The sequence below is a fragment of the Anarhichas minor genome, unplaced genomic scaffold (assembly GCF_050575085.1).
Source record: "Anarhichas minor isolate MPS153535 unplaced genomic scaffold, ASM5057508v1 ptg000136l, whole genome shotgun sequence".
Lineage (NCBI taxonomy): Eukaryota > Metazoa > Chordata > Actinopteri > Perciformes > Anarhichadidae > Anarhichas > Anarhichas minor.
In genome coordinates, this window is record NW_027466582.1 from 11,731,461 (window position 1) to 11,756,214 (window position 24,754).

Below are 24,754 nucleotides of genomic sequence, written 5' to 3' on the forward strand. Positions count from 1 at the left end.
TCAGGACGACTGCATGAGGCCCGTCAGTCGTTTGCCCGTCAGTGACTTGCCCTGGTAGGAAGCAGAGAGATCGAGGTCTAATCAGCAGTGTTATCTGTGCGTGTGGTGAGCCATAACTAGAAGCACATTTCAATTATAAGATATATAAACCAACTCAAACCTCAATTCAAATTTCGCATCATATTTCATCAATCAATAATCTTCCAACAATGTGCAAATATCACCAAGTAACTACGATCCTTTTCATAAAGTGCTCAGGGATCACTTCATCCACAAGCATCCTCGATTTCTGCTTCTTTTCCTGGTCTTCCTCTCGGTATAGTTGCCGTGATTTACCGTAAGGAATCACTGATCAGCAGGCTCATGTCTATGCATCGACATTGACCATTTATGGATGCGTGTGGGGGGCGGGAGGCTAAACCAGCTGCGCACATTTACAGGTTGATTTAGGATTTATTAAAAGGAAATTACGCACTGGCAGTCGACGCACTGTTTTATAAATGAGATCCCCGACCATTCCTTAAGACGGATTTTAAGAAAATGAACATGTCTCCTCAGGGAATGAGCCAAATAAAAGTTTTAAGTCAGTATTAGTGAACATGTTTGATCACTGAGCTCAGGCAATAGGAACATTACAACTTTTGATCTTGTAGCTTTTGTGATTATAACAGTGACCAAAAATAAGCCTGAAAAATGACTAATGCACAAAAAAAAGAATCAGTCTAATATATCATTCGCGAGTTCTAATAACTAATTATTCTCGAGTTTTGGTCCCAAGAAACTGAGTGACTGTAATCTTTCTTTTTGGTGGGATATGGTACCAAATCCAAAACTATGTACTTTAAAGAATTCAGTTGTGGAGTTAGAATGCAGAAGCAGCGGGACACTCACCACACTACGAGTGAACTTCTCCAGGGAGGTGCGTCGCCCCTGCTCGGTTTCAGGCTGTAGTGACAAAGAAAAACGAAGTTCAACATTTCAGTGTTCAAACCCCCCCCAAAAAAAACATGAATTTAATATGGTGTTATTATATACACTACCTCTGGAGGTATAATAAGTGAGTTTCAATAATTCCGGTGAATCCGCCCTATAAGACGTATCATTGATGCCCATTTACAAAGCGACCTCTGTGAGAGATCACTCCAATAATACGTTACAATGACTTTTTATGACATACTATGAAATTATTTGTTGGCCTTTTCTATCCTGTATTAGTATAGCTGAAGATTACTCCATGCAGCAAAGGGTTGTGGGTGACTTTTTAATGACGTGGTTTACACTGAGATTGTTTTTTAATGACATACTATTACTATAACATTTTTATGAGGCATGCGGTTCATGTCATGTTCAGGGGCAGCGCAAAATGAGGGCCTGCGGGCTACACTTTTAGAAACTATGTTGTAGATTTAACGACCCAACAGTATAAAAGATCAACAACATCTACATCAGCGAAATATACACATCAATGCAGCAGTCATATTAAATGTGATATTATAGTAAAACACTGATGGGGACCAATTGTCTGCAGAATGAGTGCTCTTACTTTGCTAGAGTTTATACAAGATATGGATTTGTGAAATATTGACAAAAAGAGACATACGCATACTTTCTTCCTCAGCAGGTCCTGGTACACGCTGGAGCGCAAGAAGCGTGTATAGCTGTCACTTTTCATCAGCTTGTAGATGTGGTCCTGAATGGAGACAGTAAGAGGCGCAGACAGAGACAGAGAGACAGAGACAGAGAGACAGAGACAGAGACAGAGAGAGAGAGAGAGAGAGAGAGAGAGAGAGAGAGAGAGAGAGAGAGAGAGAGAATAAATAGTTGCTACTAATGATGTACAAAACTTGCCAAAGTAGAAAAAAGAGGAGAGGTTACATCAGCAGTTGGCACACGCAATTCAAGTCGATGCCATCAAGTTTGACATATTTGGGGATTCAATTTGAAAAAATAATGCAAACTAATATTTCTCCAGTTTTTAAAGCTACTCAATCTGCTGAACACAATTGGACTAAAACGCTTTTATATTTATTAGGTATTTAATAATTTGCTTAAGGAGATCATCTCTCCCAGGAAAAAAAAACAAGAGATGGGGAAAGAAGTTGGTGCTCTTGCTCATATGCTGTATTTGTGAGAAGAAACAAGCTCGTGTGGGAGGATGATACCCTCCTGAATAAACCGTTTCAAGGACAGTTGATTTAATCTCCAGCTGTGTGTTATTCTGGGTCTGTTAGCAGACAGTATCATTGTGAAGTAACAAAAAAGGTCATGGGTCCATCTGGCTATAACAACAGGACGTAGAATAATATTGAGACAATGGAAATCGTCTAGCCCGCGTGGTTTTAAGTAATGGATTCAGCCGATACATTTTTCACGAGTTACATACAGAGTAATGGGGAGAGGATGTTTTAGAACAAACCTTGGGCTCCTTTCTAGTCCTAACAGAGTGAATGTCTGACTAAATTTAGCACTTGGTATAATAGATTGGTAGATTTAGATGTAAGTGGTACACTCGATGCACCCTTTATTTATTTTATTTTTTGTGTTGTCCACGGTTGTGTCTCATAGGAAACTGTATGGAGGGCAGCGTCCACCCCGGGTTTATTTATGTGGAGAAATTGTGGACTTAGGTCTGTTATTCTCCCCTTTGCTTTGTTTGATAGGATGTCATCTGTGTTTTCAGTAAAAAAAAAAAAAAAGAGGGAACAGTGAGCACGTCTTTTGAATGTTATGTTGAACTGTTTTCTTCTGTTGTCCTGTCAAAAAAAATACATAAAAATCATTGTGAGAGTGAACTAATCAAGAGTCACAGAGGGAGAAACATGGTTGCATCACATTTCCAACTTACTAACTTTTCCCTTTTAGAGCCTGTAAGAGGAAAATACAGTTGACAGACACCACGCAACCCCCGACACTAACCTTATCTACCTCCCAGCGAGGAGTATTCTCTAGAAATCACTCCTCAATATAAAGCCATTAGTTGGTATTGGTGAAGCGTGTAAGAAAGACAAATGGGGCGGACAACATTGTGGGATAGCGTTTCTGAAGAGGCAGCGCTGACACTGATCACCTAAAGAGATATAAATTAAAAGGGTGATAGAGCCTTTCTGAATGGTGCTTAGACTACTTCCCTGTAGTGCGAGAGACGTTGAACTGAGCTGCGTTAGTATACACCTGCTCCTCTTATACATTGGCCTCCGTTAGAACGTATCCCTATGGCAGCTACAGCATGTGGCTAAGAAATCCTGTTCCACAGAAAATGAAAGGTATATAGATTTAAAAGGTATAGTTCCACCTTTTCGGGTAATGCGTTTATTTGATTACATAGATACCATTGTCATGCCTGTTTGCTAAATATGTAGCTACAGTCCGCAGCTGATTAGGTTAGTATACAACTTGGCTCAGAAATAGTCCAGGATACGACCCCATTGAGTATATTATTGAGTCTCAGACAGGGTCACCTTTCAGCTAACAGGTGTGAATAAACATATCTGGCTCTTGCATCACCAAAAGAAACTCTGCATGGTATTTTAAGTACATGGATTATTTTCTTGCTCTCTCTTTTAAATCTAATTTGCAAATAGCAGTTGTATAGATTGTTTGTTCTGTGTGTGGGTGAGGAATTAATGAGGTTCTGTGAAGTGTTTCATTCAAACTGGGAATGTTAAAACTGGAGCATCCGTGGGGTGAGGAAAGGCTACATCTAGAATTGTGACACTATTACCGTTCCTGCACTACCATAGATGTATAATGACACTCCGTTATACTACACTCCAAACTACTATTCCTTCTCCGTTTCTTCCTGTATCTCGTGTTTTCTCACCTGTGCGTCCTCATAGCTGTATCGTCCGGGGTCTTTCAGGTTTTGGCTCGTGCGTTCGTAGCTGTGAGAGTCCAGGTTGATGGAACTGGGTGCTCCCTCTGCCAGAAACTCGGCCCAAATTTCCTGCGCCCTCTGGGCAACTTCCTGCTGGGGCATCCTCTTCAGGGCCTGCACAGCCAACCAGAACCTGCAATACAGATCAAACTCCCCTCAGATAGTTACTGGACTTAAAGAGCGTCTAAACAACCCGATCATGTCAAACAATGCACAGAATTTGTTTTTCTGTGGGAATTTATCTGCAAGAGATTATGCACTTTCACGCAATAGTATTTAACAATCTTTTATCATCTTCTAAAACAATTGAAACCCAAATAAGAAGTGGAAATATCTTGCCATCAGTGGCTTCTTATTGCGCCCGTATTGCAACAATTGAATAAAAGAACAATAGGGTTGTTTAGAAGGACACTTTTAGAACAAAATGGGATTCAAACATACACGTAACGGTCTTGTGAACTACACAAAGTGAATGTAAAAATTAAATGAAAGGGAGTGTAACACACAGATTTGTAATTTTCACTGTTGCAAGCATGTGCAATTGTGGAACCTGTAAATAAAAAGCCTTCAGTGGCCACATTTAACGGCATTCTTTTATATGATTGATTTAGGTGTTTTTGGATGTTCAGACTTGTAAATATCCAGTATAAGACAGTTGTTATAAAGGGAAGCAGGCAATGAACTATGTTAAACATCAGAGGCAGCAGAGAGCCACAGGCTGCATGCCTCCTATATTAGTTTTGTATCTATATTGATCTGTGGACTGGTTCAGAGACACTAATATAGAGAGAGACACACTCTGGGGTCTGCTTCTCTGTTTCTCACTCGCTTCCTCGGTAGTGCTTTTCCAAAAGCTCCCTCATAAAAGCAAAAGTAATTAAAGGTCCGAAAAAAGGAACAAGAGAGAGGGAGAGAGAGACGAGAGGAGACTAGTAGGATAGCCAAGAGGTAAGTAGTGATGAGGGTGTATGCTCTCTCTGTCATGTGTGCGTTTTCTCCCCATGTAGCTCAGAGGTATCAATGGCCTCCATGTTCTCTCTCAGAGTTCATTACCAAACTGTGATTCCTAACAAATCTCTCGTCTCCTTCTCTCTCTTGCCGTTTGAAATGATCACTCTCCCTCACATACGCATCACAAAGACTCGGGCTTAATGCTGCTCTGTTGCATAAAGGCCTAAACACGATGTAAGGCCATGAATCTATGTCGAAATAAGGGATGAAGTTAATATCACTGTAAATCAATAAGCCACAACGCTGTGAAATCAACAACTTCATTAAATTACAAGAATACACACACACACATTAGTGTACATACTGTACAAGCACACACTATTATTTGTTCGCAGTCTTTATGCTAAGCTAGGCTAGTAGCTGATTGGCTCCAGTTCCATAACACACAGACATGAGTGGTATTTTCAATGCGTGTATTTCCAAAATGTCACAATAATACTTGAAAGAGCTACGAAGGTGGTGAAAACAAACAAAATACAACTGATGTTTAATTCTATTCTAGATGCTCTCATAGCTCGTTATTGCTCTTACTAAGTTTCTCAACAGGCATCAGTTCAGGATCATTTCATCTGATCTGTTCACCGCTGCTGCTGAGAAATCATTTCAAAGAAACCAGTTACTGATGTATCTTGCTGAGCAAAACTCAGAAAGTAATTGACTTTCAAGTCTATGTGTCTGCAGCTCAACAGGATGTTTTATTCCTATCCTTCTCATTCCTGAAATGTTGTGTTTATGACATTTTGATTTCTGTGAGTGGCACCTTTTTTTCTTTGTGTGTTCAAGGTACAGATCTCCTGTACTGGGAACAGGACAATAGTTCACTTGTTATTTGTTTCTTCCTGTGTTGACAGCGCACAAGTGGGTTGAAATGGTAGGTTGGAACAATAGGGATGCCAAAGAGAAATCTGTCTTTTCTGGCTATTTTCAGAGCAGTGAAAGCTTTTGTATAACTGTTATACTCTCTTCACAATGTCACAAGTAAAAATGCACAAAAAGTGCATTTGTACAGCCTTACATTTGCATAGAACCATACTGTATGTCAGGAAATTCAATTTTTCTAATGCTGAATACATTTCCCCTTAAATATACCCCTTTCCTCCACTTTCTTTACAACAAACCCGAAATGTAAAATGGACCACCACCGTGTACCATATGATTTTTTTCACTACCTATTTTTAGAGCAGCAGATGTAAAAGTTGTCATGAATTGTCAAAAATCACTACAACTGTTATAGAAATGAGTATTGAAGATTCGTGTGTGCTCACCGCAGGTTTTCTGAGCTGAACTCTGACTCCAGGAACTTTAGGAAGAGCTCCTGTCCTGCCGGGTCCTTCAGGGCCTCCTCCAGAGAGAAGCCCCACTTCTTCACCCTCTGTTGACTGGGCTCCTTACTGGGAGGGATGGGAGAGGATGGGGAGTAAGAGGCAGTGTAAACGTCAACCTTACGTTGTTGCAGGGATGTCAAGTTGAAAAAAAGATATTTAATTAAAGGGAAATGGTGGAGAAATGCTCAGTGTAGGGAGGGCTGATGTTGATGTGAGATTGGTGTCAGGAAAGCTGCGCATTATGCTATTATTCATCGGAAAATCTATTTTAATCTCTAAGGGAATATATTTTCTCCTATCCTACAATTAATGAATTCAGCTGAATTATTAAACTACATTAGGCACAATGATCATACGTCTGCTCTAATCAATTCCTGCATAATTCGGAGCAGGCCAGAGCACAGTGCAACTCGTTGAGAGCCGCGACTGCCCTCTGTAATTCTTCAGTTCATCACCTTCTTTTGTCAAGATAACATTTCAAAAGATGATCAATTATTTGACTTTGTCCAATACGCGTTTGAAACACAGACTGAGGTGGAATATTTGATTAGGATTGATCGAGTAAACTGAGCGACCTCTGACTTTCGTTCACTAATTCAGAAAAAAGCCAATCACTTCCAGTCCTCACTGCTGCTGTTAAACCACTCTTGATTCTACTGTATTGATCTGTTTTATTGTGCCGTGGTTCAAGATACAATTTCTAAAAAAGGGCTGAAATAATCTTAAAAGAAAAACTGACATGATTTTTGACAATGTTTTTTAGAATTCAATAAACGTCCATATCCAAAAATATATTCAACGTGGACTTTTTTTTAATAGCATAAACAGTCTAACAAATTTCATCAGACATATCTCCATGCTCCACAAATCAGTCAAATTAATGGAGCGGAGGGAGAGATATCGTCTTATTTTCTCACATCAAAACCTGACACCTAACCTAGAAAATATACATCTCTGTACATTCCAAACACGGATTAGCTCTTGTGACTGACAAGTTAAACTCTATCAAAGAAGGACGACATATGCACTTGGCTGTGAAAGTGGAACATCTTTGGTTTCTGTTCTTATACCTGGCCTCCAGATCCCAGAGGGAGGGGTCATCGCTGGTCCAGGGGTTGGACGGCTCCTGTACCGTCACAAACTGGTCATAGTCCATGTACTGCTCGGTGTAGCTTATCAGACTGACACACACACACACACACACACACACACACACACACACACACACACACACACACACACACACACACACACACACACACACACACACACACACACACACACACACACACACACACACACACACACACACACACACACACACACACACACACACACACACACACACACACACACACACACACGAGAGGTTGAGGGCATAGCTGGTCAAAAGTTAAGAGACAAAGTTTAACACTGCACCCATTTTGAATGTTTCAATATTCAATCAATATTTCCCCTGTTAACCTGATTTAATTGTGACTTGAATACTATCTGAAGTTAATTTAGTAAATTATGAAAAAATAAATCGTTAAGCAGGAACATCTGTTCTGATCATAGTCTGCGAGAAACAAGAACCGAGAGACAAAGAGGAGAAAAAAGTGCAACAACAAGAACAGGACTCGGAAAATGTTTCTCTGCTCACAGTTTAAACCGCAACTCAAGAATCTTATCACAAATGTGGTTTCTTTACGACATCATTTAAGCCACTGTTGCATCCCTCCATGACATAATGCAGTATCTGTAACGCATTTGAGTACTTACAAGCTTTGGAAAAAAAATGATTATGCCAGGTCATGGTCAAGTTTTCAAGAAGAGACAAAGGCATCTCAGATGTATGCAGTGTGAGTGCAGTAAGCAACAACACAAGGCAAGAGGAGACTCAGGACCACGGACAGCGAACACATTCCATCAAAACCTGCGCTCTTACTTTGTTTGGGAGTTCATGAGCAGTGCTTTGAGAGACAACACGTAAGACTATCTTTGCTCACTACCTTCAAAGCTCTGCACTTAGTTTGCATCCCGAACAGGAAAGCTCCAAAAGAACAATAAAATCTATTTAACAGGAAGTGAAACATCATCCTGTGAGAGCCAGCCTTTGACTGCACAGTGAGCATCTATCAGCTTCTTTATTTTCTGAAAGACGTGCTAAAATAGCTGCAGGGTATCACATTAAAATAGGATTCATGCACGTTTGTCTTTACATACATCCATAAGCACAACGCTGCAATGGTTCAGTCAACACAATGGCATATATTATTTTGTTTCAACAGCAGTTCAATCTCACTGTTACAGCTGGATCTCTGACAGAAAAACACTCCAACCTACAGTAGTACCATATGCTTACTGACCCAAAGAGTAATCCCATCTGACAAATTATTCTTAGCTCTGTACAAGGAGTCAAGAGGTTAAAGGGTCAGGGAGGCAGAGCAGCGCAGCAGCCAGCAGTAATCACAGTTTTCTGCTCTGCTGGAAAGTAATGGCTGCCCCGACTGACTGACCTGCAGAGGATGGGACTGTGAGGCAAGCAAACACAGGAGTAGATATGCCACACAGGGAGGATAGAGAATAGAGACACATGTATACATGTATGTTTTATCTATAAGGAAGGTGGACAAAATACCAAGAATGCCTGTACAACTTAACGCAATTCAACACAATATCATAATAATAAGATAATAGCTCTAACATTTGTAAAGCTTACAATGTGTGCTACCCTGTTCACACCCAGCAGCATCTTTTCCATATTATCCAGTTTGCTCTGACCAAACCACCCTACCCAGTGCAATCAATCTGTTATTTTCTTTACTTTGACATGGAAATCTGGCAGCACGGTAAGATGTTTTTAAAGCAAATCTGTTTGATTCAAGTAATTAAAAAAAATTCCACCTGCAATTTTTTTTCAGTTCTGGTGCAGCGACGTCCTGAATTCTTTGTTGTTTACAGATACAAACACCTTAAACAAGTGGATTTCTTATGGCAACAGGTTGCAATATTATTACGACAATGACAGCTTTTTGTTTTTACTTTTTAAAACAAAGTAAGTTTTTAGGACAGCAGGCAGAAGTTAGTTTAAAAATCGATATTTTTGCAGCGCCCATAGAGCATCTCTGGGTCTTCTAACATCTCTTTAATGATCTAATAAGGTTGCTGGACAGTGTAAGGTTAGGTAGGGCAGCTCCCATTTTTCTCTTTTCAATGGGCTGTCACATAAATGGGAGTGGGATTAACATGCAGGTTGACCTGTGCCTTGCACTTGGACCCCTATTCCCCATTGCCAAACCAATGAGGGGAAGCAGGGAAATCCAGGGAGAAACCACAACCTACTAAACCTGTAAACCTAAACTTATCAGCCCCAAACAGAAAGGACAACATCACTAACGCTGTGGAATTCAAGCTCTTATCATGCTTACACTCCAATACCAAACAGACACCACTACAGGTTCAGAACAAATCACCCTCCATCTGCCGCTGCTCTTGTACAGATATAATAGAAGGGAATTCAAGAGAGCACGGGTTCGTCTGATTATAGATGGCCAGAGACGGCACAGCAGATGTGAAAGCAGGCAGGCGAGATCTTTATGAGAAACGCTGGTGTCTCCTTCTCAGTGTAGATTGAAAAGATAAAGATCAGACATGCTCTTCATGATGTGCATAGATTTCCCTTTACTGTACCTTTCAGCAACTTTCGACATCTTCATACGGTGGCGGTCTAGCTGGGTGTTGAGGAATACGATCTGAAAGAGGAGATGACAGGAGTCAGTCTTGATTTATGTAATACAAAATAAGTTGTTTTGTGGTGAAAAACAATCTCCCGTTGTGCTAGAAAACATTACATTTCCTGCAATATTTGACCATGTAGCATAAAGTGTAATATGCAGTATAGAGGCTGTCATTGTTGTCGGCAACACTTCATTGGGAGCACAGTACAAATGTATATATACATTTTATTTTTAAATGAGGTAATGATTTTGGCAGAATTTTACCTCTTTCTCTACATCCTCCTTGGTGCCTTTCCTGCAGTGATGCAAAGGAGTGTGTATGGGACTCTGGGACGGTGTTCCCTCCTCCGCCAAACCGTACACTGACTGGGCGGTTTGAAGCGGGAGAGAGATATTAGAGAGATTCAATGTGTACTTATTGTTTTCTCGCAGCGCAGATAAGGTATGAAAACAGCTGCTAAGAAAGCCACAATGCACTTGTATAATTAAATAGGATACAAATTCGTAATTCAAAAAGAATTGCTTGCATGAATGTACATTTCATTAAGAAACAGTGTCGCTATAATTACGTTATTTGTCAATTTATGTCCACTGTAATTAAAGTAATCTGCATTTTTATGAATTTGCAGTATTTTTCATTATGTACATTTATTGTAAGGTTTTAAAATAACATTTTTTAAAAGAGGAGCTTTTCTTTCTTTGTCTAAACCTTGGAAGACCTTCACCTTCAAAAGCTTCCCACCCTGTCATTGGAGCTTATACCTTCTTAACTCTGTGGGGGTTCTTCATGCGTCTACATTTCCTGATGTCCATCTCTGTTGTGTTCACACACCCGGGCTGGAGAAAACACAAGCAGAAAAATTTAAATAAATCTGTATTACAGTCAGTACTGGTGATTTTAAATTAGCCCAAAGAGAGCTGTGGATGATGAAAACAATAGACAGTACGTGGGTGGAAGATGGAGTAGACGGCTACAATCTCACATGCACATACAGAGGCTTACCACAGGTCTATGGACGTCCCAGAAGGCTCTCTCCTGACTGTCAAGGATCTTCCTCTCGGTTTTATCCTTTTTCCTGTCGATCCTGCAGATGAGATGAGTCGGTGTGAGAAATACAGCATGCGGCAGTTGAATCAGGATGGAAGGAAAAGAAGGGGAGAGAGAAAGCCTGGAGATTATAGAGTCTGTACGCCCATCGGTTTTGAACAATATTGAAGCTCATGTGCTCAAAAGGTTTGCCGTGGTCCTGCACCTGTCTGTGCACCATCTCTTGTGTGTGTCCACTGATGTGTACATACTACAGCACTGACAGTACACACTGTGGACAAATAAACAAGTGACCTACTGTGTCTTTACTTGGAAATGAATGGCCTTCCCAGAGAATGAACAATTTAATGTTCTACCACAATTTAGTTAGTAGTGGAAAATAACTAAGTAAGTGTACTCAAGTACTGTACTTTTGTGAAGTAAAAGTACCTCAAAATTGTATTGAGTATTCTAATTTCACACTTTATATTTTTGCTTTTCTACATGTGCTTTACTCTTTACATAGCTATATGTTTGTACATACACAGCTGGTTACTTGTCACATGTTCTACCTTAACCAAGCTGGTAAAGGAACATAGTTCTGTGTGACCACTGGCTTTTTCAAAAATGTTTGGTCACACCGACCGGAAAGCAATTCTTAAAAAGAAGCTGCAAGCAACTGGCACAATCACTCTGTACTAAATTATGGGTTGCAGGTGCACACACACATGTAAAAATCCATGCAGGGTCCATAATGCTTGTTGTTTTTTATCTAAAGATCTTGGGACTATGTTGAACATACTGTTCTCTACACCTCTCTGGTTCAGTCGGGTATCCATCTTTGTTTTTTTTCTTTTTTACCCTCTTCTGTCTCCATTTCCCAATTCCTATATGTTCCCAAAGCTTACGGTCCATCATTGCTAAATTATGAAAAGGATTTATCATGTTCAGAAGCATAAAGCAGTAGACCTACGGAGCCCCACTAACACTGGACAGTTAATGTATAAGAAACACTACAGCAGAGTTACTGTCTGTCAGAAACACTCACTGGTCATGATGTGGGATGTCACACATTGAGGTTTTATACTGTAGTGTTTGTCTTTTACCTTAGGTGTGAGTGACATCACTGCATGCATGGTAGTTTCATGAGTTGCTGTGGTAACAGAGCGCACTTACTTGACCTGGGCCTCAGCCTGCATGTAGATAAACTCCCACTTCCTGGCAAAGGCTCTCTGCAGCCTGGCTAGGTTCTCCTGTTGGAGAGAAGAGAGACATGTTATGATCACAAATCTCTCAGGAAAAAATACATTAAAAACTTGTAAAAATGAAAAACCATAGTTTTGAAGTTTCTGAGATACAATATAGATCGGATATCATCACAGACGCATAAATCTGACCTTTAGGGGATTGTGATTTTCTGCCTCGAGCTTGACACACAGATCAATCCTAAGAAGTATTGATCCGTCTATAGAGGGAAAATCCAGCACTCACCGCCTCATAATCTGCCAGCTCCAGCCTGGTCTTGTTCTGCATGGTCCGCTTGCACAGGTAAATGGCTGCAAGAGGAACAGATGCAATCGAAGACTGGGATTTATCAGTATGGCCGCTATACACATTCCCCTTCATCCATGCATCTCTCATCCCCTATGTCCCCGCCTCGAGAGTATAATTGGTTTCAGAGGCCGCCTGTCCACTTATCTGTTGCTTTAGGAAAATAAGGTGGAGTGTGAAGAGGCGCTGAGCCCTAAACTCCAACCACGGCGGCCTCTGTGACAGGATGAAGGGCAAGAAGTGGAGTGGTGATTGACTAATCCTCTTGACTTGTTCCCTCTACAGCGAAGGGTACACGTTGTGCTCCAGTTCATAGCTCAGTGGGAGGTCCTTTGTATTTATGTTATATATATATATACAAAAGGTATAATAATTAACAATTTAATTATGTCAAATCCCATTGTTGACACTATATTTGATACAATACCCATTTAATGTATTTACATTCTGTAATTACCTCTCTTGAAGTTATTTTACATTGGTGATTAAATCATTGTATTGTTAGCAGCCATTGAGCCAGATGAACCACTAGACCGTACTGAAAAGAGACTTTACTATGTATTCAGCCTTGAATGAAAAGTAACAAAAATATAGTTGTGCAGTTAAATGAAAACATGAAATTGAATTGCAAGTTTGGCAGATAGTTTATATAGTTATACATCTTTAAAGAGTCAGTATAGGTCATGCAAACCAACATACTGGTCCAGCCCCACTGTAAATTAATAATTAGTTTTCCACGTATCATAGCTGTAGTCACTATCAAAACTGTGCATGTAAAGTAGAAACTGAGAATTATTTATACAGTATAGTTGTTTCTGCAGATAAGATTAACATTGAGGGAGCCGAGCTATAAATAATCACTTACAGCTACACAATAATTAGTTTTCAGTCTTTATTTAATAAGATGTTGCTTGGTGAAGATAGATTTGTAGGAAACACTTTCAAAAGTGCTGTTTGGGATCCAATTGATCCCTTTATTAGTTCTGAATATAGAGGAGTAAATGTCACAGTGTTGTGTGGATAATGCACTCAACTTTAGCCTCACAAGCACTTGAAAGCGCTGTGAATTCAATTTACAGACAGAGTACCGGTGAAATATTACAGTTGAGACATTGATACTGATCAACACTCCTTCAGATATCGTATTGTTGTCTTTTGTGCCATTCAGTGGTACTACGTATTTATATTACAACACCATTCTTGGATAATCAATTTGATTTAAAAAAAAAAAAGCATTAATCCTTCAAAACATAGAGGAATACATACATAAGGACGATTTATCCCAAGAAATGTTAATGTGTCCCTCTTACCATAGTCTGTGTTCTCAGGCTCCCAACAGTTGGACGGCCAAAAATACGGCGCCTGATGGGAAAACAAAGTGAAAAAGTGAGAGTGAAAAGATGAGGATCAGCCAATGGTTAGTTATGATACCGTTGTTACGTCTCTGACACACAGCAGAGCACATGATCGCAATACAAATGTTTTCATTATCAGTATTGAACAGATTCAGAACAGCTGACTCCTAAAACGTTTCTCTTGGTAAGAGGCATCCTGGGGTACAGCAGAGGCGTGGGAGTACTGCAGCAACACAATAAAGTGAGTAGCGATGAAAGCTGCAAAATAAACAATTGGAAAGCTGAATAATGAAGCCAGCAGGCAATGGAGCAGGCGCCGATAGGATTGGTATTTGACATCGCTTGCAGGGTTTTGAATCGCAATTTCAAAACCATCTTTAGTTGTTTCAAATGAAAAGAGATTTTTTAATGGGTGTTAATTCTTTTGATTTTCCTCCTCTGTGTTTCTCTTCGCCTTGCAATTAATTTGCCTGGAAAATGAAATGCTAATGAATGGTGATTATCTTTATGTAGCTTTTCTACTATGGGGAACGGCCTTCCTCCTCCTCTTCTTCTCTTCCACTTCCCTTTGAAGGAGGAGATCCAAGGTCAAAGCACGGTAATGTGCACTGCCGTCTCGTTTAATTAAACTGCTCCTCTAGCTCCGGTGGAGACTCAGCCCTCCAACAAGACTCAGTGAATATGGAAGCAGGAAGACACACAGATCATTCGTATCTCACCGTGTGCCGCCTTGCTGTTTCCCCACTGAGGAAGGTAGAAACATTGTTTCCCGTTTTTAATTAGGAAATTCTGGATAAAACTGTCTGATATAGTTAATCAGTGACTTTAATGGCACCGTTTTATCTGTGAACAGTCAAGGAGCAGTAAAATGTCTTTCTTTCCTTATTGTCCCATAATGAGACTCTAATTCTAGTGCAGTACTCAACTACACCATGTCTTTTGGTAGCCGCCCAGTCAGCCCGAGTACAGACCTGCTTCCCTCGCCCGCTTGATGAATATTTGAACAGATCACCATTCATTTTTAATCGGGTCACAGCATAGTACTGAAGAAGCTGTGGACAACGGACGGGGCCTTTTGTCATCAAGATCAAGATCTGCGCGTTGTAATTTCATTGCTGAACAAGTCATCTTCAACAGTTGATTAAGGTCTTTATGAAACGTATGCGCCCTCACAATGAGATTAGCCTCGCTGGACTTTTCAATATCTCTCACACTAATCCAGGATTAGTTTGAGCTTAGGTCCGTTACGAAAGGCACAGGCAATTTGCATTTATTGAAGAAAACAATAGTAATCCATTAAAATAAAGAGCCACTATTAGAAAATCGAGCTTTTTACTCACGATACGTGAAGGAAATGCACAATTCCAAGAATGTCATTCTAGTGAAGGCCCTGGCTTTGTGTATTTGAACCATTTATCAGCTCTTTTTCACCGGCTGAAATGTCCATGAGCATGCTAGCGTTTGCCATTTAGCATGAGACACAAAATATAGGGCTGATGGGGATGTCATTGATTCTTCAGGTATTTGGTCATGAATTAAAGTTAGTTGATAGTTCTTCCTGTCGCTACGAGGACCTTGTCCCATCTTTCTTACTTTTGAGTGTTGAATCTATACATTGAGAATCTAGAATGCTGCTACGTAATATTGTGCATTTACTGTAAAGTAAATCCTTTACCCGTTTGAGCTGTAAACTAATCCAGCAGATGTCTCTCAAAATTCAATCTGAGGTCACAAAATGCAGAATCAGATACTTTCTCAGTTCTCTCAGCAATGACCTCATACATGTAATTGTAATTTTAACAATGTTTCAAAATCAATACGTCAGCCTTGTTGGCAACATTTGATATTCCACTCAGTATCAGGGGACAAAGGAGAAGTTCAACAGAGTCCATTACCAATTCCAGGAGTCTCAACAGACGATGTAACCCTCTTAACCCAAGACACACCAAGAAGCAAATGTTCACAGAACTCTCTTTACTGCACGGTGTTTAAATATAGAGAACATGTAGAAGTAGCCACATCTGCCTGCCGCAGCCTTCCTCCGTGTCTTCATCGTCTCGTGATTCTCCTGCTCACCTGAAAGCGGTAGAAAGCGCCGTCGTCTTTGAGGGAGAGGACGTGGTCTGAGATAGGGAAGAAGTACCCCTGAGCTGCAATGAGACTCCCGACGTGCATGGCCTCAGCTGTGACAGGAAGAGAACGAGTGCTGATCACTGTGGGTTCCTCAGTACTAGTCTCAGAAAGTCACTCGTAAGGGAATATATATATATATATATATATATATATATATATATCTATCTACTCGGATGGAATGAACTCAGTGGTAGCAATATTAAGACAATGCAATCAAAGTAGACACTCGTGAAAGTGATGTTTTAGGGGGGAAAGTGAAGCAGTTGCCAAATACAACAATCTTCAGAATAGCATTTTCTAAAGTGTTATGGCATTAAATGTCACACAGTGTCTGCATTCAAAGTTTTTGATAACAGTTTGCCATCTTCCACAGCCTGTTGTATTCTTTTGAATTTAAATTGCATTTCAGCTATAGGATGCAGCACTGAGGTGGTTTGACTGAGGATGACTCAGTGATTGACTCAGTCCAGGCTGTGGGCTATTGCACCAACAATAAACACTGCTCTCCCACCACCATGCCTCAGGTCAGCTCAACGAAACAACAAATTCATAACAACATCGAGCCATTTTTTTGTTAAATCCTGCGTTTCCCTATTTCCTTGCTCATTCTGTTGTTTTTGCCTGTTTTACCTTGTGGATAACGTAATCTGTTGATAATGTTTGAGTTTCTTAAGATAAACTGGAAGGCAAACTGCAAAGATATTCTATTCATTTCTAACATACCCGTATTTATGTTTCTGAAAAGATAACATTTAACGGATTGTTCCTGTAAGACCTGCAGTGCCTACCCACACACTGTGTCTGACCTTCCATAAACTGGACCGCTGTGACAAACTCCTGCCTAAACTCCAGCCTCCTGTTATCTAGCCATTTCAAGAAAGAGCTCAACATTACAATAAATATACATCATATATACATAGAACTCATGCTTTCATATTAATTGTCATTAAAAATTGGGAAGCGCTGCACCCAGTAGGTTTCTATGTATACTTCTTACAATATTGAAGTGCCTTTTAGTGAATAAAGGCCTGTAGTGCTGACACTAGCACTGCAGTCTTGTATCATTTGTCAACACTTACCTGGATCCTCAATGGACAGGTTCTTCATCAGCCACTGTACAATATCTGTACCTGAATCAGGTCAGACAGAGAAAGACAAATGATGGTTGTACAGTGTATGGACACACATCTGGTAGAGATGGGGCGTGATTTAAGAAATAGAAGGAAATGGGGTAGAGTGAGAAAAGGATGAGAAAAGAAAAGGGATTTTTTTCATCCCGACTCATTTGAACCACATTTGGGACTAAATGTAAATGTATAAATAGTCTTTTCCATTACTTATCCCCTTCAAAAACCAAAAAATTAATGGAATAAGACAAGATTAATTAAATTAAATTAAATTAAAAGCAAGAAAGGCCATGATAAACTCAAAAACTGCATTTGAAATGATGTGTAATAGAGGATAATAAATATTTAAAATTTGATAAATATAACTGCAAGCTAAATTAAAGAAACAGTTTCAAAATAAGAGAACCCGATGAAGAGGAAATAAATATTCTGACCGCTTCATCTCAAGCAGTTGGTCTTGAAACAGATACATCAACCAAGACAAGTCTCACACTGCTCAAATTTAAAATGATCTCTCCCCACTGACACTGGGTTAAGATACTAAAAAGTTTTTTTTGTCGGAGGAGATAGACTTTCATCTCATCTGTGCTTTTCCCCCTCTGCTTTCTCTGAGTCCCGAGGAAGGCGGCGTTTAATTCTTCACCATTCATTAGTTTCCTTGCCCTCGGCACTCATCTACAAACATTTGAGCTGCTGTTCTGCACATCCATCCGCTGCTGTAGTAATTGTGTTTATTGATATGCTCTGCTTATGGCAAACTGGGGTAATGCATTTTCCATAAGTGCAAGGACTGAGACAGTGAAGAAGAAGAATGTTAATGGCCTTTCTTTGTTTCCATCATTTGTTAGGGGTGAGTCAAAGCCTCCCACTGTCGCTCCAGACTTTAAAGTGATTTAGATTATCAATCGAAGCAACAACAGCCAGCAGGCAAGGTGGCCGACTTCAATCCCCACCTGACAGGTACAAGTGGCTCATAATGTTGTTATTTTTCTATTTGAAATGTCATGCGCATGTTTCCTAATAATGCAGTTCAAGACATTGACACCTAGAGTCCCAGCTCTACTGAAGCAGTTGGATGCTGATTGCCTTGCTTAAGGGCACATTGACAGTAGGACAACAGCATTACTCTCTACGCTTCCACACTCGCACTTTCAAACATTTAATCATATAATGTCCTCCTACTTTCCCTTCAGCTATTCTCCAGTGAGCCACTGCTGAAGAAACGGAGCAGCAGCCGAAACAGAACCAGAATGAAATGCAGCCACAACACACACATGTATGTATATCGATCCATCCATGTTAGAAGAGAGATGGAGAGATATTGCAAGTTAACAGGAAGTGGTTCCCTGACAAAAGTAAATATACATAATCCAATAGCAAATAGAACTTTTGGGAGACTATCCTAACCAGAAAAACAGCAGCATCGCTTGTTTGATCAAAAACTAATAAATATTTTTGACGGCAATAACAAACAAACAGTTTGTAGGTTAGGGTTTAGGACTTGTTTTAGAATAATGTATCCACCTTATTTCAAGATGTAATTCACTTAACAACCTAACCCTAAAACCAGGATCCACAAAGAGGATTGGGTGGATGGTCTCCTCAGGGCCCCCCTTTTGACTTTCTCACTTGGAACAGTGTTTGCACAGTGACATCTCTTACTCTCTCTTCTTACCTGTAACAACGCTGGGGATTTTGGTCATGAAACTTTTCACGGTTCTGATGGGCACGCCCTCCGTTTCATCCTGGATGAGAGTGACAATGTCTTCAATCTGCAGGGGATGGCCGGCAAAGAGGACAAAAAGGGGGACAAAGACAAAAAGCGAAAAGCAGATACAGTTAAAAAAACAAGTTAATTAAGAGTGAAAAACACATTTATAAGCTGACCTGTTAAAAAGGAGCTGCCTGTGAAATTAGACACAGCACAAAATCTGGGTGCTTCATTTAAGCACAAACAGAAACAAAGCTTTCAGAGTTTCTGATGTACCAAGGCCTTTGATTAATTTAACCATGCTAATGTTTTTACATGCTATGAAATAAGCACTTGAACCTCCTGGAAAATTGCTGCCGGAAAACAATTAATTTGGAGTGGTGAGCTCATGCTGCACTAGTGTGTTCTCCTTATCTACATCACTCATTTCTCATTGATCGATCAGTCACTCTAATATCCCGCCCCATAATCTTGTTTTATAAGTAAATAAATCATATTAAAGGAAGTAACAATCCCATTTCATGGGGCCTTTAAACATGCAAAGTAAAAAAAGGCTGTAATCAGGTTACTGTACATGGTCATAATTGCTACAACAGCATGAAGTGGGAGGGAATCTCAAAACTGAGTCACAGGAAATCATTTGATATAAGCAGAAGATGGACGTTCTGCTAGATCAGCACGTGCCATTGGCCCTTTATCACAACTGTAGAGATATTAAACAAAACAACGCCCACTTTGCACTGTAGTAGTCAGATCTGTCGTTTTGATTGCACTGTTGACACCCCCTCTCTGCACAGATGCTTTCTTGTTTGTGTCAGTGAGTGGGATGTGATAAGTTGGTCGCTTTAGAGACAGCTTACTCAAAACTACCACAGCATTCAGCACTTCTATAAAAAGAACGAGAGGGTTTTTAAAGATGCACATGATTCACAGTCATGGATGTAGAGAAAAGAAAAAACACTTGACTTCCTATACTTCTAGAGCATACAGTGTATTGTACTGCACATACAGCACACCCACATGTTGCCTTAACATAAACACTTTGTTGTGTTTTTGTTTTGTTTCAATTCAGAACTCATCTTAAGCCAAACCACGATGTTTTGTACGAAAAATAATGAAGCAGTTTTGTAGTGATCAATGTTTGGATTTATTTCAATTTACAGCGTTAACCACATGTTTTAAACTGTTTAAAACTGCGACCCTAATTCAGTAGAAATTACTTTTCCCCCAAACGTGATTTTGCAGGTGACAGGGTCCTCATGCTGTGTGCATTTTCTTGACTCTTTTAGCTTCGTGAGTATATTCATCATCTAGCTGTCGGTGGAGTACAATTCTCGCAGACACCCACACTGTGTCAAAGTACACTCTACTTAATGTACAGTGCTTCAGATAGACACAACATACTACACATCCTATACTGTAAAACTATTTTGAGATCTCTTAGACAGACTTTAAATGATCAAACATTGCTTATATTATGCTTTGCTGATTTTTGATCTTATGAGTGCCCTGCAATATAATTGCATCATATGTCCTAGAATACAAAAAAGTATCTTGTTCTAACTGCTTCATATTTAGAAGCTTGATCATTTCACTAAGAACGTGTGAATATGTACAGCAGAGGAACCTCAATGAGGAAATGCAGGATGAGGGCGAGAGAACAGAAGAGAAATTAAGATGCTTCTTAAAAACAAACTATTAATAGACTGTTTGTTTCCCTCAGCTTCCAGTCTGTATCCTCAGCTAAGAGTTTAAGCAATGCTCAGGGACACAAATACAGGAAAGGCACATCTCATTCACCTCAAAAACTAGACGTTCATAGCCAGCATTCAAACTGACAAGCCTTCTGTTTTCACATCTCTGTCCATCAGTCTTTTGTCACCCTGTTCCTCTCTTTTGTTGAAAGAAACTGCTGCCGGCTGTCTGCCATAAGCTAGGGCACGGCGGGCAGCTTCGGTTCTACACATCAGAATCAATATAATAATACAATTCTAACTAGACCTTGATGATGTGTGGGGACAGCTGCTAGAATGACTTTAATGGCTTCCGCTGTCACGAACAATTCACTCCTGCCCAACCAATCAAAACGGGTAATCACTACAGGATTATTACAGACTACAACAGCAGGGTAAAAAAAAAAAAATCGCCACAGCAACAATCGCTGAGCAGAAACTGAGAAACAATCAAAAATATCTGAAGAATCACTTTAAAGTTACACAAGGTACCTGAACGCATCTGTATTCCCCTGTTAATGGGATGTGCGAGTGTGCCTGTGTGTTTGTGTTTCTGTCTTGTCTTTTTGTGCAATCCAGTGGGAACATACTTCATCAGACTTATTGTGAGCCACTCGATTCAACTCCCCGTGGGGCAGTGAGCTGCCTGATTACAGCATTAGCGTCATGAGCTTAGCATGGACCAGCTAGTGGGCTGGCAAGCAGTTTGGCAGACAGGTGGGCTTATTAAGAGTGACACAGGCTATGCTGTTGATTGTGGTTTAACGATGCCCTTGGGCAGCAAGATGGCCTCACCAGTGATGCTGATGCCATTGTCTCAGTAATCTGTTTATTGTTTGAGTGGGCATCATTCCTACTAGAGCCTTATGCAAGACAGAAAGAAGCATCTGATGCATACTGAAGTGTAGGGAGGCACAAATAAGCACAATATTCTTTCAAACTGATATTATGGCAAGGGTAAGCTTCGTCTTTAGAAAACATTGAAGCCATTGAAGGTGAAGGAAGTATTCAAATGCTTTACTTGGATTAAAATACCACCGTGTTGTAAATTAAATAAATTCAAAATCCAAAACCCTTTTCAGAATGAAAGTGGGCTAATACATTCTCAGTAGCCACGTGGACTCATGGGAAAAGGCCACAATAACTCTCAGCTGGACCCACAACCTGGCATGCACATCCCAAATGCATACAGATGAGGCCAATAAAGTACACTTACTCTAAAATAATACCCCCCCACCTTGTGAATTCCTGACCATGAAACAGCTGCAATTAGCTTTTCTTTACACAAAGAGAAATCTCTGGATCTTTGGAGAGGAGACAGAAAAGGCCATCACAGTGTATATACTGAAGCAGACATACATCCTGCTGAGAGAGAAAATGCCAGCTATGGCCCAGAGGATGTCTGCGCAGGGATACCTGGGTAACGTACTTTGAGAGAAAAGAAAGAAAATTACCTCGTTGGAACCATGCAGCTCCAAGCCTTCCACACTGTGACAGGCCTAACGTCCTTACGATGCATTGATGCTTCAGATCATTTTTTAAGGTGTAGAACATTTACTTTTGATGCATTAAATCACTCTTCAAATGATGTATCATAAGTCTCAACCATGCATGGTAACAGTGTCAGTCTTTTTTTCTTTTCTTTTTTATCGGCTGTAAGGTTTCAAATTGATGACTGATGGTCATATTTAATATATACCTTGGAGAGCAGCATTGCACTCCATGAACTGATTCATTTAGATTCCTGGGGAGGCAAGGTATGTGATCAGACGAGTCATACGAGACCATTCGCTGATTTAACTCCTTCCAGAAATGATATAGCACATCTATATATGACCTTCACAAGATCCCTCACAATCAAGTGCTGAAACAACACACTGATTGCAACATGGTCATCTGTGCTTTAAGTGGCACTTGCATACTGATAAGGAACGCTCAGACAGAAAGTCAAGTGACAACAAAAGCAAAAAGGAGATGTGAGAAGAAGGGTGAAATAATTAGCTGATAGCCACCCAAACAGATAGTTTCTTGAAAATGTCATGCACATATTAATAATGTTATATTAGCTGCAACCACGTACTGTACTTGCAGATATCCTCCCGTGCATGCATGTTCATGAACGATTGGGGGTGGGTGTGGCTTAATTGTAGGGGGCGGGGTTAACCCACACCCAGGAAGAGGAACTCTCTGCTGAGTGCAGCAGAGAGTTGCAGGAATGAGTCAGATAACCTGAAAATGCATATTTCTGCACTTGCCATTCCCTCATTCAAAGTAAGTGTTTTTTGTTTTTTTTAACTTCTGACGATTGCTATCATTCTTTAAAAAAAAATATGTATCATAAAAGTGGTGTTCATTTGTGAAACAAAACTATTACAAGTTTGTTTTGCCACAGAGTTTATTTTCTGCAATAATCCCAAATCCAATGAAATAATAATACGCTTCAAATACATACAGAGTCCTCTGACGTAAGTATATGTTGTGAGTGGGCTTCAGGGTTGTAATGAAATGTATTGAACATAAAGCAACATGCAAGGTTGCACTTTCACCCTGCCAAGAATGCTGCAGGTAAACAACTGACTAGTGCAAATGACTGACCTTAGATCTATTGATGGTGGCAATATGCACGTCTCCCTGCCAGCTCCATGGGCGTTTTGCTCTAAAATAACCTGGAGCATGATGAAAGTTGACCTATGACAATCAAGGATGTGTCATTAGCAACACTATACCATGAATATCTCCAATAACAAATGTGTGTTATGTCCATGAATGAAGCTTATCAGATTTCATCTAAATACTGTAAATGGTTAAAAGTAGCCATACAATTAAATTACAGATCCAGTGACAGGAAGCCAGATTTTGGCTCAACTTGTGGGTGTAAAATAGATTCAAAGAAACTCAATCTGCATTTTAGGTCAATATCATGCACATATTCCTCATATATAATCTGACACAATGAGTCTGCGGAGGCTCATTATCTACACGTCCCAGTCGGCCAGCATGCTGTAATTTTGTATCACCACAAACTCAACAAACTTTCCCAACATTTAATTTGTCACTAAAAATAACTTCATTATGATCCCTTGAAATGGAAAGCAGCTCATTTCAGTAGAAGCTCTTATAATATGGTGTTCCCAAACATAAAGATGTTTGGGAAGGTGGCAATAAAAGTGCCAATACACAACCGATTTAATATGTTTGTTATCAACCAGATAAATGAATCCTGAAATCCCAGCTCATTTTGTGGGTGGCCACAATGATGTTCAAGCTTGTCACAACAGCAGTGGTGGTCGCTGTCGGATCCACCCTGAAACACTATGATGTTTGAAATTCACTGTTGTCGAAATCACAAGTGTGTTACCTCTAAATTGGTTGACTATTCACTGGTATTTTAGCTCTAGTTAAATAGAGTGTTTCAGCCATAGTTTAATCTAAGAATCGGTGGTGCATGTTCCAGTCGTGGTTTTATACTATAGCCCTTGTTTGGTCCTGGTTCAATAGCACAATGCTGCAGTATCAGATGGTGATCGAGCTGAAGCAATATGTCTCTGTAGTTGTACCCCAGGCTCTGTATGTTTAGAGACAACAGTGGAGTGAGTAGTGTGTGGAATGAGGTATGTATAGACGCTTTGGTGTGTGCTGGAATGTGTGTGTGTGTGTAGGTGTATGAATGCTGTATGTGTCATCTTGGGTAACCGTTTCTTCTGAGACCAGGCTCTTCTGTCAGTAGGGCAACTTTCCTCCCCTACAGTGCCTGAATCCCACAGCTGCTGCACCGCTACAGATATCACATGGATCTTTGAAGAGCAGATCACAATCAGGCTAAGATTAGACTGCCAGGGGCTCATTCTGGGGGATAACTCTCCTTTTTTTGCATTTTAATTATATCCATCTATCCTGTATTCTGGTATCCCATATTGATATGAAGCATTATAGCATTGGAAGCTTATTTGCAATGGTCTAAGAATAAAAGTCTGGGTTTCTCCCAGAACAACATAACACTATGTTTTCACTAGGTATTTTAAGGAATCACAAATGTATATTGAAACATTATGACCCTGCTATTATTATTATTTCCATTATAGTCCCAGTGTAATATAAGATCATGTAATATACTGCTGTATTATAATTTGAGACCCTTATAGTAATAATCCAGCTAATGAATGTGTTGTATATAGTTTATACTAGACT

The 24,754-nt window shown here is 40.0% G+C and overlaps 1 protein-coding gene across 2 annotated transcripts in view; it reads right to left on the reverse strand.

Moving 5' to 3' along the window:
- Positions 1-24,754, reverse strand: part of LOC142941981 (regulator of G-protein signaling 6-like) — a 61,970-nt gene continuing 37,216 nt past the window's right edge. The window contains exons 2-17 of one of the 2 annotated variants that reach the window (XM_076084113.1): positions 18,798-18,894; positions 17,075-17,125; positions 15,939-16,045; positions 13,818-13,869; positions 12,448-12,512; positions 12,133-12,209; positions 10,933-11,014; positions 10,692-10,766; positions 10,194-10,295; positions 9,883-9,944; positions 7,281-7,391; positions 6,151-6,276; positions 3,821-4,007; positions 1,607-1,690; positions 892-945; positions 1-51 (exon numbers count right to left, since the gene is read on the reverse strand). In XM_076084113.1, coding sequence (XP_075940228.1) covers positions 1-51; positions 892-945; positions 1,607-1,690; positions 3,821-4,007; positions 6,151-6,276; positions 7,281-7,391; positions 9,883-9,944; positions 10,194-10,295; positions 10,692-10,766; positions 10,933-11,014; positions 12,133-12,209; positions 12,448-12,512; positions 13,818-13,869; positions 15,939-16,045; positions 17,075-17,125; positions 18,798-18,894 — 1,383 coding nt within the window. Of the gene's footprint in view, positions 52-891; positions 946-1,600; positions 1,691-3,820; positions 4,008-6,150; positions 6,277-7,280; positions 7,392-9,882; positions 9,945-10,193; positions 10,296-10,691; positions 10,767-10,932; positions 11,015-12,132; positions 12,210-12,447; positions 12,513-13,817; positions 13,870-15,938; positions 16,046-17,074; positions 17,126-18,797; positions 18,895-24,754 lie in introns of both variants that reach the window. The other variant, XM_076084112.1, reaches the window with a different exon arrangement.